Raw genomic sequence first — 13,260 nt, 5'->3', positions numbered from 1 at the left:
AGTAAAGTAATATATTCAAATTCAACAAAAACTTAGATACTCATAAAACATAAACTCAAAGACTCAATTAACTCATTTTTGAATGTGGTTTTATGGACATAGAGATCGGGCAAAAGTGCCTCGAACTCAGTTAAGGCTTTTCATATAGGGACATGAGAGGTTTACAGGCCAGTAATGATGAAGAGGAAATGGAGAATTATAGGCTAGAATTGAGGAAGAAGAAGAATTAATGTGGGTCTTGATTTGGATTTTTTAGTTTGTTGGGTTAGATTCTTAAATTTTTATTTATGAATTTAAAATAATAAATAATTTTAATATTTAAAATTTAAAAATTAATATTTTCTTAATACAAATTTTTAAAAATAATTATTTAAATTTTTATGTAAAAAAATAGACTTATTTAGCCTTAATTATTAGAGTCAAAAGATAATTTTAGACTTATTTGAACATTTTCAAAAGTACAGGGACAAATTTGAACTTTGCTCCGATAAATCGGCAGCTGATGGGTGCATTACGCAGTCCCACTTGAAACTATAAACTGCAGCAGAGCGGAGCAGTTTTTTTTTTTTTTTTTTTTTTCCCTCCTCTGTAACCAAAATTTTTTTGCGCTTTATTCTCTTCCTACCTAACCCTTCTCTCTCTGTCTCTCTCTCTGAGGTTTTAGCTTCTGGGTTTGCTTCACCCTGTAAGTTCACTGAGCTCCATTGTCATTTTTTCTTCTTTTTTCTTGTTTCCGAACTTGATAAACTAGTAATGCAACTACTTTGATATTTTTATGAATGTGCTAGTGAAGTTTCTTGCTTGTGATTGATTTTTCATTGCAAGAGCTTGATGTCTCCTTGCTCTGTTTCATTCTTACTGACTCTGGTTAATTTTCCAGATTTCAAGTCAACAGATCGATCTAGGTACTAAAATGGGGAAACTTTCAATACCCATTTTGGGATTTCTACTATTGTTCTTCGCAGCTGCCGCCGGAGACACAAAAAAATATCTGAAATACAAAGATCCGAAACAGCCATTGGGTGTTAGGATCAAAGACTTAATGAGTAGAATGACTCTACAAGAAAAGATTGGCCAAATGGTGCAAGTTGAACGCAGTGTTGCAACCCCAGATGTCATGAAGAAGTATTTTATAGGTAATAATAATTCTTACCGTAATTCCATGTCATTATCTTGCTTCTTGGATCAGTTTGTGACTTTGTTCCCATATAGATATTTGGAAAGATATGGTATAATTTTGATATGGTAACTATTTTCTGTGAATGATGAGTAGTATTGTAAATGGGATGAGTAATGTGCTGTGTATAGGGAGTGTGCTCAGTGGTGGAGGCAGTGTCCCAGCACCAAAGGCTTCAGCTGAGACTTGGGTCAAAACTGTGAATGATATCCAAAAGGGGGCTTTATCGACTAGGCTTGGAATCCCCATGATTTATGGGATTGATGCGGTTCATGGCCACAACAATGTCTACAAGGCCACCATATTTCCTCACAATGTTGGGCTTGGAGTGACCAGGCATGTATATGCGTCATGGAGAATTGTTTCTATTAATTCTCTATTTGATTTTGTGAATTTGTGCTAGTTCTTTTGTGAAGTAATGTCAATTTGATCTGGTAATCTGCAGTGACCATTTAACTAGAAGTGTAGAACACTGTTGCTATTTGATGAATGGATTTTGAGGATTTGCTACTTTGTGTTCATTTTTACTGAAAATGTGTCAATAGGTTAAATTGCTAAAAGTAAAAAATGTGTATGAAACTTCATTCATTTGGTAAATATCAGAAGGTGAAAGTGGTAATGACCATGAATTGGAGTGAAAAAATGAGTGTTTGATTGCTTTCATGTTTTTGTAACAGTGTTTTTTTCCCTCTCTCTTTCTCTTCTTTGTACCAGGGATCCTCAACTTATCAAAAGGATTGGAGAAGCAACTGCTCTTGAAGTGAGAGCTACAGGAATCCCTTACGTCTTTGCTCCATGTATTGCTGTAAGTATGGCAACATATCAATTTTCATATTTCTACAGTCTCAACGAAGCTTTCTAATATCTTCTTTGTCATCTTCTTATGTTTTGACAGGTCTGTAGAGATCCAAGATGGGGTCGGTGTTATGAAAGCTACAGTGAAGATAGTAGAATTGTTCAAGCCTTGACCGAGATTATACCTGGTTTACAAGGAGACCTCCCTGCCAACTCTAAAAAGGGTGTTCCCTTTGTTGCTCCTGGAAAGTAAGTACCTTGCCAATGAATAGCTGTCTCTACCTGTCTTTGGATTTGACTTGGTAACTTATGAGTACAGATTATTCATAGGCATATTCTTTAGTTCTAATTAAAACAAAAACACTCACGACAGCTTGTGTTTTAAATTGATTGTCCTGGATTTGAAAACTTAGTGTTTTTATTTCTTCTTTTAATCGTTTCCTCTTTTTACTTTCTTGCTGTGTTCCGGTTGTTTCTTTTTTTTTTTTTTCCCTTCATTTTTCAATCATGCTCTTCCCTCCGTTGCCACATGCCCACATGTTTAAATTTCATATAAGCAGTAAGTAGATCTCTTTCTACATACTATTATTTGCACTTTGAGATTACATAAAAGAGCACCCATTGTCTAATTTACATCAGTTAATGAGCTCAAAGCACTTTTGATATGTCATCAATTGTTTTACATAATGCGAAGATAGCTTCCTTATCTTGGACTTTGTAGATGGTCCCACTCCTGTGTGGGCTGGACCATTTTGCTCTGTGTAAAATAAAAAAAAAAAAAAAAAAGGCCTGAGTTCCTGTCTGGCCTTCCTCTGTTCAAGCTTCATCCATTATAGAGGCCACTTAGTCTATCTTATCTGCAGTTGGGAAAGCGTCAACATCCAATAGATGTGTGATGGATCACTTTCTGTTTTCATGCTATGTATCTACATAACATCTTTGGCAGTCTTAGGTGGTTCAAGTCTCAGCCAAGCCATGTGGATGACATTAGTGGTGGGCCATCAAGTCCTCTAAGTAAATAGCAAATAGAACACAGCATTAGTCCTCATATCAATCCAAGCTTCACATGTCTGACTTAATGTGCTTTCTCACTGATGTCGGTCTAAAATATCAAACAATCGTCTCATTTAACATGGTGGTCCAATAACAGTTATTACTTGCAAATGTTGTTTGCTCTGCCTTTTCATAGCTCGAAACATCATTCCAGAGGAAAAAAAGAAAAGTAATAGCCGTAAATCATGCAGAAATGAGTGGTCATTAGGCCCCACGCACTATATCTATTCATTTGATAACATTAATAAAATTAATCAAACTGCTAATCATCATGTGACATTGCAGTTTCATCTGATTTATAAGGAATCATTTTGGTCAGATGAATTGACCATTTGGATCTCAGTATCAACAGTGAAAAATTGTTTGCATTGATTGGATAATTTTAACCTGCTGATACTAAACATGATGGAAATGCTGTATGGTTGGTCCCAATTGCAATCACTTTTACGTAAAACTCCTATCAGATGAGTCTGGAAAGGTATCTGGTAGTGTATCATTATGTATAATTCTCAATTTCTGATTCAGTTTATGAGTGGCTGCTGTAAGTTCTACTAGCGGAAAAAAGTATTTCTTGTCAGATATCAAAATTTCTTTTGAAATTCAATAGAAAATTTGACTGCATTAGTTTACATTACGGCTTACCAAACATAGTCATGGACAATGGGGAAAATCTTTCTGATCAACATTTTGAATTTGCCTATAATTTAATGAACTTCATGAAGCGACAGTGTAATATTTGGAACTTCTGATCAACATTTTCCCATAATTATATACTGGGAACTTTTGATTTGTAATTTCCCTTGATCAATTGACTATTTTATCAGAACCAAGGTGGCAGCTTGTGCTAAGCACTATGTGGGAGATGGTGGCACAACCAGAGGCATTAATGAAAACAACACTGTGATAAGTTTGAATGGATTGCTCAATATCCATATGCCAGCATACTTCAATGCCATCACCAAGGGAGTTGCAACAGTCATGGTCTCCTATTCAAGCTGGAATGGAAAAAAGATGCATGCTAATCGTGATCTTGTCACTGGATTCCTCAAGAACAAGATGAAGTTCAGGGTAAATATGTTTATTTAAGTAAATTCTGTTTCTTTTCACTGTCTGACTGAAATATAGGGAGTTTTTTTTTTTTTTTTTTCCAAAAGGTTGTCTTTCAAACAAAAAATACCAGAAGGGGTTTACATGAAAGGGGTGAAATTAGCTAAGCTGGAGGAGAGAAGGGGGAACATGCTGTTTCTACTAGCGTTCAACACGTAAAAATAGAAAAAAAAAAAAAAAGGACAATAGTTGAATAGTGAAAAAAATGAAAAAAGAGCAGAATATGAGTAGCGTCTAGCTCCCAACTGCAGACATACCAAAAATCTCTAAACGGTGAATGTTACTATGATTAACGTCCAGCAATTAAAACTCAATTTAAATTGTTAAGGACGCGACCATAATGGAAGCCTAGGACGGTCTAGTGGTTAGTTAATTCTTACTCTGTCTCTTAACTTGAAGTTTCTTTTTTAAGATATGAAACAATGAGAGCAACAGATTGCGAGGAAGTGAGGTAAGGCAAGAGAAGCCATTTAGTGGTGGTTGTTGCCAGAGTTGGTATCTCTCAGTGGAGGTTATGTCCATGGCAATTAAATGAACAGAGATGGGATGGTGTCGTTCAGTGTGAGTGAAGGGACGGATATGTAAATATCAAAAAATCATTTTTCTTAATTATATTATAATATTAAAAAAATTTTCAATCTAATTAAAAAAATAAATATTAGGATCGAGATTGCAAATTGACAATAAATAATTCTTTTATGAATTAATTAGATATAGAATAAATCCTGTAACAAAAAAAATAATAAATCCATTTATTAAAACATTAATTTTTAAATTTGTAATAGGATAGGCACAATCAATCAATTTTTAAATCAATCCATATATATATATAAAAGGAATTAAGAATTGGATTGTGCCTATCCTATTATGCACTTGCACGCACGATGCATATTTTATTAAAACATTAATTTTTAAATTTTAGCACATCACGTGGTCAATTAAAATAGTTAGTAAGTAGAGAGGAAAGGGAATGAAAATATGCACATATAAAAGATTCATTTTATAAATTTATAATAATTATTAAATCAACTATTTATATTAAAATTTATATAAAAATAATTAAATTATATATAATAAATATATAAATTTTATATGTAAATATTTAATTTAATAATTGTTAATAGTATACTCAACTCAACTAAACTTTTATCCTAAAAATTTTTTGGGGTCGGCTATATGGATTCTCTTTCTCTACTGTACTGTAAATGATTTTGGGTTAAATCCTCGAAAATGTGTACCTCAAAGTTAGTTTAGGTCTGCTCTTTTTTTACTTTCTATTCTTTAACTCAATGTGCTCTATTTGTCTAATTGGAGCCTTCGTATGTTTATCTTTCATATAACTAAATCACCTTAATCTGCCTTCTCTTAAGTTAGTCTCAATTGGCACCACTTCTATCTTTTTTTAATACTCTCATTATAGACTTTATCTAGTCTAATATGACTACTCATCCATTTTAACATTCTCATCTCTCCAACTCTCATTTTAGATACATACGGCTTCTTCATTGCCTAATATTCGCTACCATATAACATGGTCGGTCGTATGGATGTAGTAAAATTTTTCTTTCAACTTATTGAAAATCTTGCGATTATATAAAACTCCCGTAGCATATCTCCACTTCAATCATCCGGCTTAAGGATTAATTCAATAATTTTGTAAATCAATAATTCAATGAGTGAGCCATTAAATTACTGATCTGTCTCTCTACAGTAATATCCAAGAGGAGTGATAGCTATATCAAGATAGTTGTCGGATAGTTCTTCAGTACCAGTAAGGGGATGTCGCTGCAAGTGTAGAGATCGTGTTTTCAAGGCCTTAATTAGTTGCTTCTGCAGAGGACGATAACCGTTGGCACGCTACTATGTTGGAAAAAAATACATTAATAAAGAAGAAATAAAGGACATGCTATTCAAGCATTAATATAATATAATATAAAATAATGATCTCTGCAGATTTTCTTTAATTTCTTTTATTCTTTAAAAAAGAATATTTGCATGACATGATGGGAATAATTAAGCAAAAAATCAAATAAAATAAAAAAAATTATTTTAAACAAAATATTGAACTGATTGAAAATATATATTACCCTTCCTTAGGCTCTGTTTGGGTGGGGGTGAGGAAATAGTAAAAAAGGGTAAAGAGGGATAAGTAACTATTATACCCTTGTCTGGGAAGAGGTGAGTAAGTAAAGGATAAGGGTAAGTAAGGGTAAGACTTACCCTCCCTTACCTCTCAAATCCCAATTTTTCTTATACCCCAAATTGGGGTGTAAGCAGGGGGAGGTGAGAGTTGAAAATTAATTTATTTTTTTATTTTTCTATTATATCCTTAATTTTTTATTAAAAATCCAATTATACCCATTAAAAATAAACTTAGCGTACCATTACAAATAAATGTTTTCTCTCTCAAGTGGCATACATAGTTTCTCTACTTTCAATCATTTATTTTTAAATAGTTTACTGCAATTATTATACTTCAATTGTTATTTTTTTATTTGTTCTTTCAATAGTTTGCTTCAATTATTATGCTTCAATTATCTTTTTTTTTTTTCTAAATAATCTATTTTTTATTCAATCTTTATTAGATTTACGCATTATTGTTTTGATCTATTAATTTTATAATTTATTTATAGTGGACCATTATTATATACAAATTTAAGATTTATCATAATGAGTTTACCATTTAATAAATTAGCTAATAAAAAAGGTTATTTTTGTACTTCTAATAATTATTTATCCTTTTTTCACCTCTTTCCAAACATAAAGAATATACATTACATTGTCTTACTTTTCCATTAATTCACCTCTTTCCAAACAAAAGATTTTTTTTATTGTAACCCTCTTCACCCTTCCTCTTCCTTATCCTCCCTTATCCTTCCATTAATTACCCTTCCCTCACCCCGTCCAAACAGAGCCTTAACGGGGTCACTTACTCTCATTCTGCTGCTCCCATTATTTTATATCTTTAAAAAGAAACTTCCAGCTGAGAGACGGAGCAAGAATTAACCAACCACGGGCCTGTCCTAGGCTTCCAATCAGAGGCTCCCATTATGGTCGCCTCCTTAACAATTTAAATTTGAGTTTTAATCGCTAGGCGTTAATCGTTGCAGTGTCCAGCGTTTAGAGAATTTCAGTACATCTGCCGTCGGGAGCCAGACGCTACTAATACACATGCCTTGCTCTCTTTTTTTTTTTTAATTTTTAATTTTTTGACTATTCAATTATTATTTTATTTATTTATTTACTTGTTTATTTTTACATGTTAGACTCTAGCATAAACAGCGTCTCATTCTTTTTGATAAATATTTTTCATGTAACCCCTTTTGGTAATTTTTGGTTTGAAAGACTACTTTTTGAAAAAAAGCCCGAAATATAGTGATATAGACCCTAACATAATTTGTTTCTGTGTGTATGTTTCAGGGCATTGTAATATCAGATTGGCAGGGGATTGACAGGATTACCTCTCCTCCTCATGCCAATTATTCATATTCTGTTGAAGCTGGAGTCAGTGCGGGAATTGACATGGTCAGTGACAGTTTTATATGATCTTTGACATTATTTGAAAATGTCGTGTTCAGCAGGCAATGATTTAGTAGATTAATTGAAGTATTGAAATGGAATTTAATTTTCTGCAAACTGACACATAAGAGTATCGTTTTTCAAATTTTATTTCTAATTTGTCATCCCTTGTTTTCAGGTCATGGTTCCTTATAATTTCACAGAATTCATAGATGACCTAACCTATCAGGTGAAGAACAAAATTATCCCCATGAGCAGGGTTAATGACGCGGTACAGAGAATCTTAAGGGTTAAATTTACCATGGGTCTTTTTGAGAACCCACTTGCTGATCTCAGTTTGACCAGCCAACTTGGTAGTCAGGTTTGCTGATCCAATCTTGTTGCTGTTAACGGCTTAAATGCCTTTTCATTTCTCTTTTTCGGATGTAAAATTTCTTTTTGTTAGTAAAATGATGTGCCTTGAACAGGAACATAGAGAATTAGCAAGAGAAGCTGTAAGGAAATCACTTGTGCTACTGAAGAATGGTGAATCTGCTGATGAACCGTTGCTGCCTCTTCCCAAAAAAGCACCAAAGATACTAGTTGCTGGAAGCCATGCGGACAACTTGGGCTATCAATGTGGAGGCTGGACAATTACATGGCAGGGTCTTGGTGGCAATGACCTCACATCTGGTATGTTTCTAAATTACCTTTAGGGGAATAGGAAACTTTCTGGAAAACTGATTTGGCTGCCAGTCAGAGGAACTTTCAACTTAGTCCACTACTATTCACATATTTGTTCTAAATAAACAAAATTAGTTGTACAGAAAATACCTAATTGCTTGAAGTTATGAAATATGAAAATAAGTTGTCCAAGGCCATTTAGTTATGTATGTTGATGTCATTTTACTAGAAGGATGGACTGCAGTGATTTGTAGCATGTGGAAATCAGGGTTATAGTTTACCAAGTTCATTGATGATTAGGCAGATTTCATCATTTTCAAATATGCTGATGTCATCTTTATCTCTTAAAGGCACGAGTAACTGATTTATGAAATTTGAGTCCTGGTATATACATCTAACATTTATTGAATACTGACAACAAATTGAAAGTTATCTCCTTTATGTTATTACAATGTTTTTAATGAGGTACCATCTTCATCTACAGGCACAACAATTGTCAATGCAATAAAAAACACAGTTGATCCTGCAACCCAAGTTGTATTCAATCAGAACCCAGATGTAAACTTCGTCAAGTCCAATAAATTCTCCTATGCCATTGTTGTAGTTGGTGAGACCCCATACGCAGAAACATTTGGTGACAGCCTAAATCTGACAATACCTGAACCTGGCCCAAGTACTATCACCAATGTGTGTACATCCGTCAAATGCGTTGTAGTTATCATATCTGGCCGCCCTGTTGTGATCCAGCCCTATCTTGCAAATATAGATGCTCTCGTAGCTGCTTGGCTTCCCGGAACTGAAGGCCAAGGTGTTGCTGATGTTCTTTTCGGTGACTATGAATTCACAGGCAAGCTTGCACGCACCTGGTTCAAGACAGTGGACCAGCTTCCAATGAATGTTGGCGATCAACACTACGACCCTCTGTTTCCCTTTGGGTTTGGTCTAACAACTAAGCGTACCAAGAACTAGAATTTATCAACTTCGAATGCTGTATTGTACTAGTTATTGATAGCTCTTTCATGGTTAAAACTTTTGAGGTTATTTTCCCTCTCCATGAAATGGGTCAAGCAGTCTACTAAGGATGGCATCGAGATGTATGATTTTAGATGACTTGAGTGATAATGACTGGAACACATTCTTATTATGCGTCCCTCCATTAAAAGGACAAAAAGAGTTATTGTGCAACTTTGAAGAGTAAGTCCAAAAAGAATGAACTAAAGAGATTGAAAAGTTGGTGTAAATCACAAAAAGGAAAAATTACTAAAGTATACCTGTGTTTTTATTATTTTCACTTTAGAATTTGCGGATAAAGTAAAACTTGAGATTTCACGTTAATAACTTGCTATCTTTTCTCACTTAGGAAGTGTTAGAAAAAAAAAAGTGTTAACGTGGAATAAAAAATAATTTATCAGAAATAAAAAAAATTATTTTTTAATAATTTGACAAAAATAAAAATTTGTAAAATGGGATTGCTCCATCTTCGAGCCCCAACTGGGATTGGTTTTCATCTTCGAGTTGCAACAAGCTAAACTATTAGTTCTTCATCTTCGAGCTACAAGTGGGATTGCTCCACACCTACCATTCCAAAGCAATTTATTTTTGGGAATTAAATTAATTTATCAAAATAGGTCCACTATCAAATGTGATCAGTGCCTTTATTTTTGGAAAATTACTGTTAAGTCCATGTGTTTTAACAAAATTAATTACTTGGTCCCTATATTTTGAAAAATATACTATTTAGTCCCTATATTTTACTTTCGTTAAACTATTTAGTCCCTCCGTCAAATTTTTCTTTATTTATATTATTCAAACTACTATTTAGTCCGTCTATTTTAAGAAAACTAATTAGTTAATCCTTATATTTCAAAAATACTACTATTTAGTCTATCTATTTTAGTGAAACTAATGAGTTGGTCAATGTATTTTTAAAAATATAGCATTTTGAAAAATATATTATTAGATAAAAATAAAAATTTTACTATGTGGAGACTAAATTTGAATTTATATCTTTTTTAAATTTTCAATTTCTTAGACATTATTTTTATATTTTCACTACTGGGAAATGATTTTCCTTTATTATTTACAAATTTAAGTAAACTGATTAATTTTTTTGTATAGACAATTTGTATTGTTTTTATTAACGGATGAAAACAAAGAGAAAATGAGGGGAAGAAGGGTGTCAGTGTAGAGGAGAAACAACATGAAGAGATAGAAATAAGAGAAGATATGAGAGAAATAAGAGAGATGATTAGAGTAGTTTAGGTATAAAAATAATTATATAACTAAATAGTTAATGGAGTCAAATTACATTGACTAACTAATGTGTTTTTTTAAAATATAGGGATTAACTAATTAGTTTCCCTAAAATAGAGAGACTAAATAATAGTTTGTCAGTGTTGACTAACGATTGACAAATCGCGTAGTTAATTTTATAAAAATATAGGGACTAAATAGTAATTTACCCTTTTTTTTTTACTACATCACCAGGAAAAATATGCTAACTTTTACAATTTTAATATTAATTAAAAACTAACCAAAGAATTGTTAGCTTTCAACAAAAATGATACATGGGGACTCGTGAGTCTGTTCTTTCAATAGTAACATTTATGAGACTCTCGAGATCAGCCTTTCCCACGGAAGTAAGATCCACAAGCATACCTAGGAGTGCAAAATACATGTGTAGTGACATCATGCAAACAAGAATTCCCAAGAAGGGTTGTAACGTTGGCTTGAAACTAAATAGGAACACATATAGAATCATAGTATAGTATATCAATATGTGAGAGTAATGGACTAACGTCAGCATAATGTTAGATGTCACCAATGGACTCCATTGTTTTTGATGAGAAAATCAGAGTGGAACAAAGTTTAAAAGCCACATACAATGATTTCAACTGTTTGTATACGTGAAACATTAATTGTTTTCATCAACTTCGCATTTTGTAGTCATTAGGTGAACTTTTAATATTTGTTTCTTATTGTCAATTGTCTATGAGCAGGATAAGAAGAAAATAACACCAGTTAAACAATCGGACATGAAAATAACCAGGAGGGATCGTGGGGAATTAGAGGATATCATGTTCAAGCTGTTTGAAAAAACAACTAGATTGGGCCTTGAAGCAACATGTACAAGAAACTGATAAATCTGCGGTGCAACTTCTTTATTTTTTCTTTCTCTTATTCTTAATATTTTATTTTTATTTTGAACTTGTGGGCCCATTAAAAATTTTCTATGCTTCTCATTGATTAAAGTGCCATGCATTTTGATTTTAGCTTGCCAGTAGACTTCACAAGACTGGTGTTAATCACGCCTTGTTAATTAAATAGTTGAAAAGTGCCTATCCTATTTGATTAGTTGATTTGGTGGCTTTTGGACCATCTTTTCTCCTTGTGCTCCTCTAGGATGGGCCACATTAGTCTTATGATTGTTCAATGCTAATAATGATAATTGGAATTTGAAAATGGGAAAAAGATGGTTACATTGGTCGTGTCTAGTATAGTATGTTGTTTGAGATATTCATGTTGCAAATTTTGGGTATGTTCTTTATGTGCAACAATTTTTGAAAGATATATCTGTGTATACAATAAGCGAGGAACAAATCAAGAAACTTATGAGTTTTAGCCAGAATATAAGAAATTTTGAGAGGGAAAAATTTGTTAATTGTGCGTTATATATTACATAACTTTCGATTTATTTTACACTATGTTAAGTCTTTTTTTCGTCCACCTTAGCAGCATTTGGCGGTGAAAAGACTGAAAGTTGCCTTTTTCTAACGATGCAAAATCTTAGGATACAACCTTGTCACAGAATGAACCACAAACTCTAAAGTAAAAAACAGGTGAAACCATAGGTTACTTTTTTTATAATTTTCCCTTAAAAACATATCCTATGGTTTTGCGCATTTTCAAATAGGGTCTTGAAATTAACATTTTGATAAAAAGATACTTAGAGCTTAGGTTACATTTAATCTATTTTTTAATAAATATATTTATATTGTATAATGATTAATTGAAATAAAAAAATTCATCATCAGAAAAACCTGACTTGCTCCCCTTCCCTCCGTGGAGGTTATTGCCCCAACCCCCTAATCTTTTGTCGGGCAGGGATGGGGAGAGCAATCCCTCCCCTTGACTTGCCTTGTTGCCATTCATACTTAGTCACTAAGGTTTGAGGAAATATGCAACTTAATCCCTATATTTTTAAAATAAGTAATTCTGTTATTCAAATTTGATTATATGTACACAGATTGGTCATTCTGTCTAATTTTTGGCCAATTTACTGTTAATTATGGCAAAAATTAAAGATGCATAAGCACAGGGCAAGTAAAATTAGTTAATTTTAAAATTAAACTACCTAAAGCCTAACATGCATCTTTAGGCACATTTAAGAACACAACAAAAGCATCAACATGCAATTAGGTCCTTGGTCATAAAAATTATGACCTTAATTAGATATTTAGCCCATTTTGGTGTTAGGAAGCAAGAAAAGAAATAACCTAAAACTAAGTTCAGGGATTTACCCTTGACGTGTAGAATCACAATTCCTCCCTCTGGATAGTAGACCTCCAAACATTGATTCTCTAATCAATCCACACGATTTGTGGTGTCCAAGATCACCTAACTTTTGAACCGTATGATTTCCTTTGAGTATCTCCCTTTAGTCGACCACGTGAACACAAAAGGAAAGGATTCTTATTGAACTCTTGGGTGGGTAATGGGTATGTGTTTTCAAATGGTAGAGAAACAATTCCTTTGAACACATGATCAAAGGGTAACAACTTCTAATGTCCCTTTGATATTTCAAAACGGAAGAAAAAGAAGAGATGAAAAAGAATGGCTATGGTGGTTTCTCTCAACAATTGAAGAGAAAGGGAAAAATGAAGAGGAAGAAGAGGTGGTCTTCTAAAGACCTTAGTGGAGAGTTGTAGAGCTCTCCACTAACTTAG

At 33.1% G+C, this 13,260-nt stretch overlaps 1 protein-coding gene across 1 annotated transcript; it reads left to right on the top strand.

Moving 5' to 3' along the window:
* The first annotated feature begins 540 nt into the window (after positions 1 to 540).
* LOC110655720 (uncharacterized) lies at positions 541 to 9,485 on the top strand. Its single transcript, XM_058144380.1, has 10 exons — positions 541 to 685; positions 881 to 1,136; positions 1,309 to 1,513; positions 1,892 to 1,982; positions 2,073 to 2,221; positions 3,850 to 4,093; positions 7,553 to 7,657; positions 7,830 to 8,012; positions 8,119 to 8,323; positions 8,799 to 9,485. The coding sequence occupies exons 2-10, from the start codon at positions 914 to 916 to the stop codon at positions 9,281 to 9,283; spliced, it is 1,890 nt and encodes a 629-aa protein (XP_058000363.1). The 5' UTR covers positions 541 to 685; positions 881 to 913; the 3' UTR covers positions 9,284 to 9,485.
* Positions 9,486 to 13,260: the final 3,775 nt, after the last annotated feature.

The sequence above is a fragment of the Hevea brasiliensis genome, chromosome 1 (assembly GCF_030052815.1).
Source record: "Hevea brasiliensis isolate MT/VB/25A 57/8 chromosome 1, ASM3005281v1, whole genome shotgun sequence".
Classification (NCBI taxonomy): domain Eukaryota; kingdom Viridiplantae; phylum Streptophyta; class Magnoliopsida; order Malpighiales; family Euphorbiaceae; genus Hevea; species Hevea brasiliensis.
Note: the sequence above shows the minus strand (reverse complement) of the source record. Positions and strands in the feature narration are given on the sequence as shown.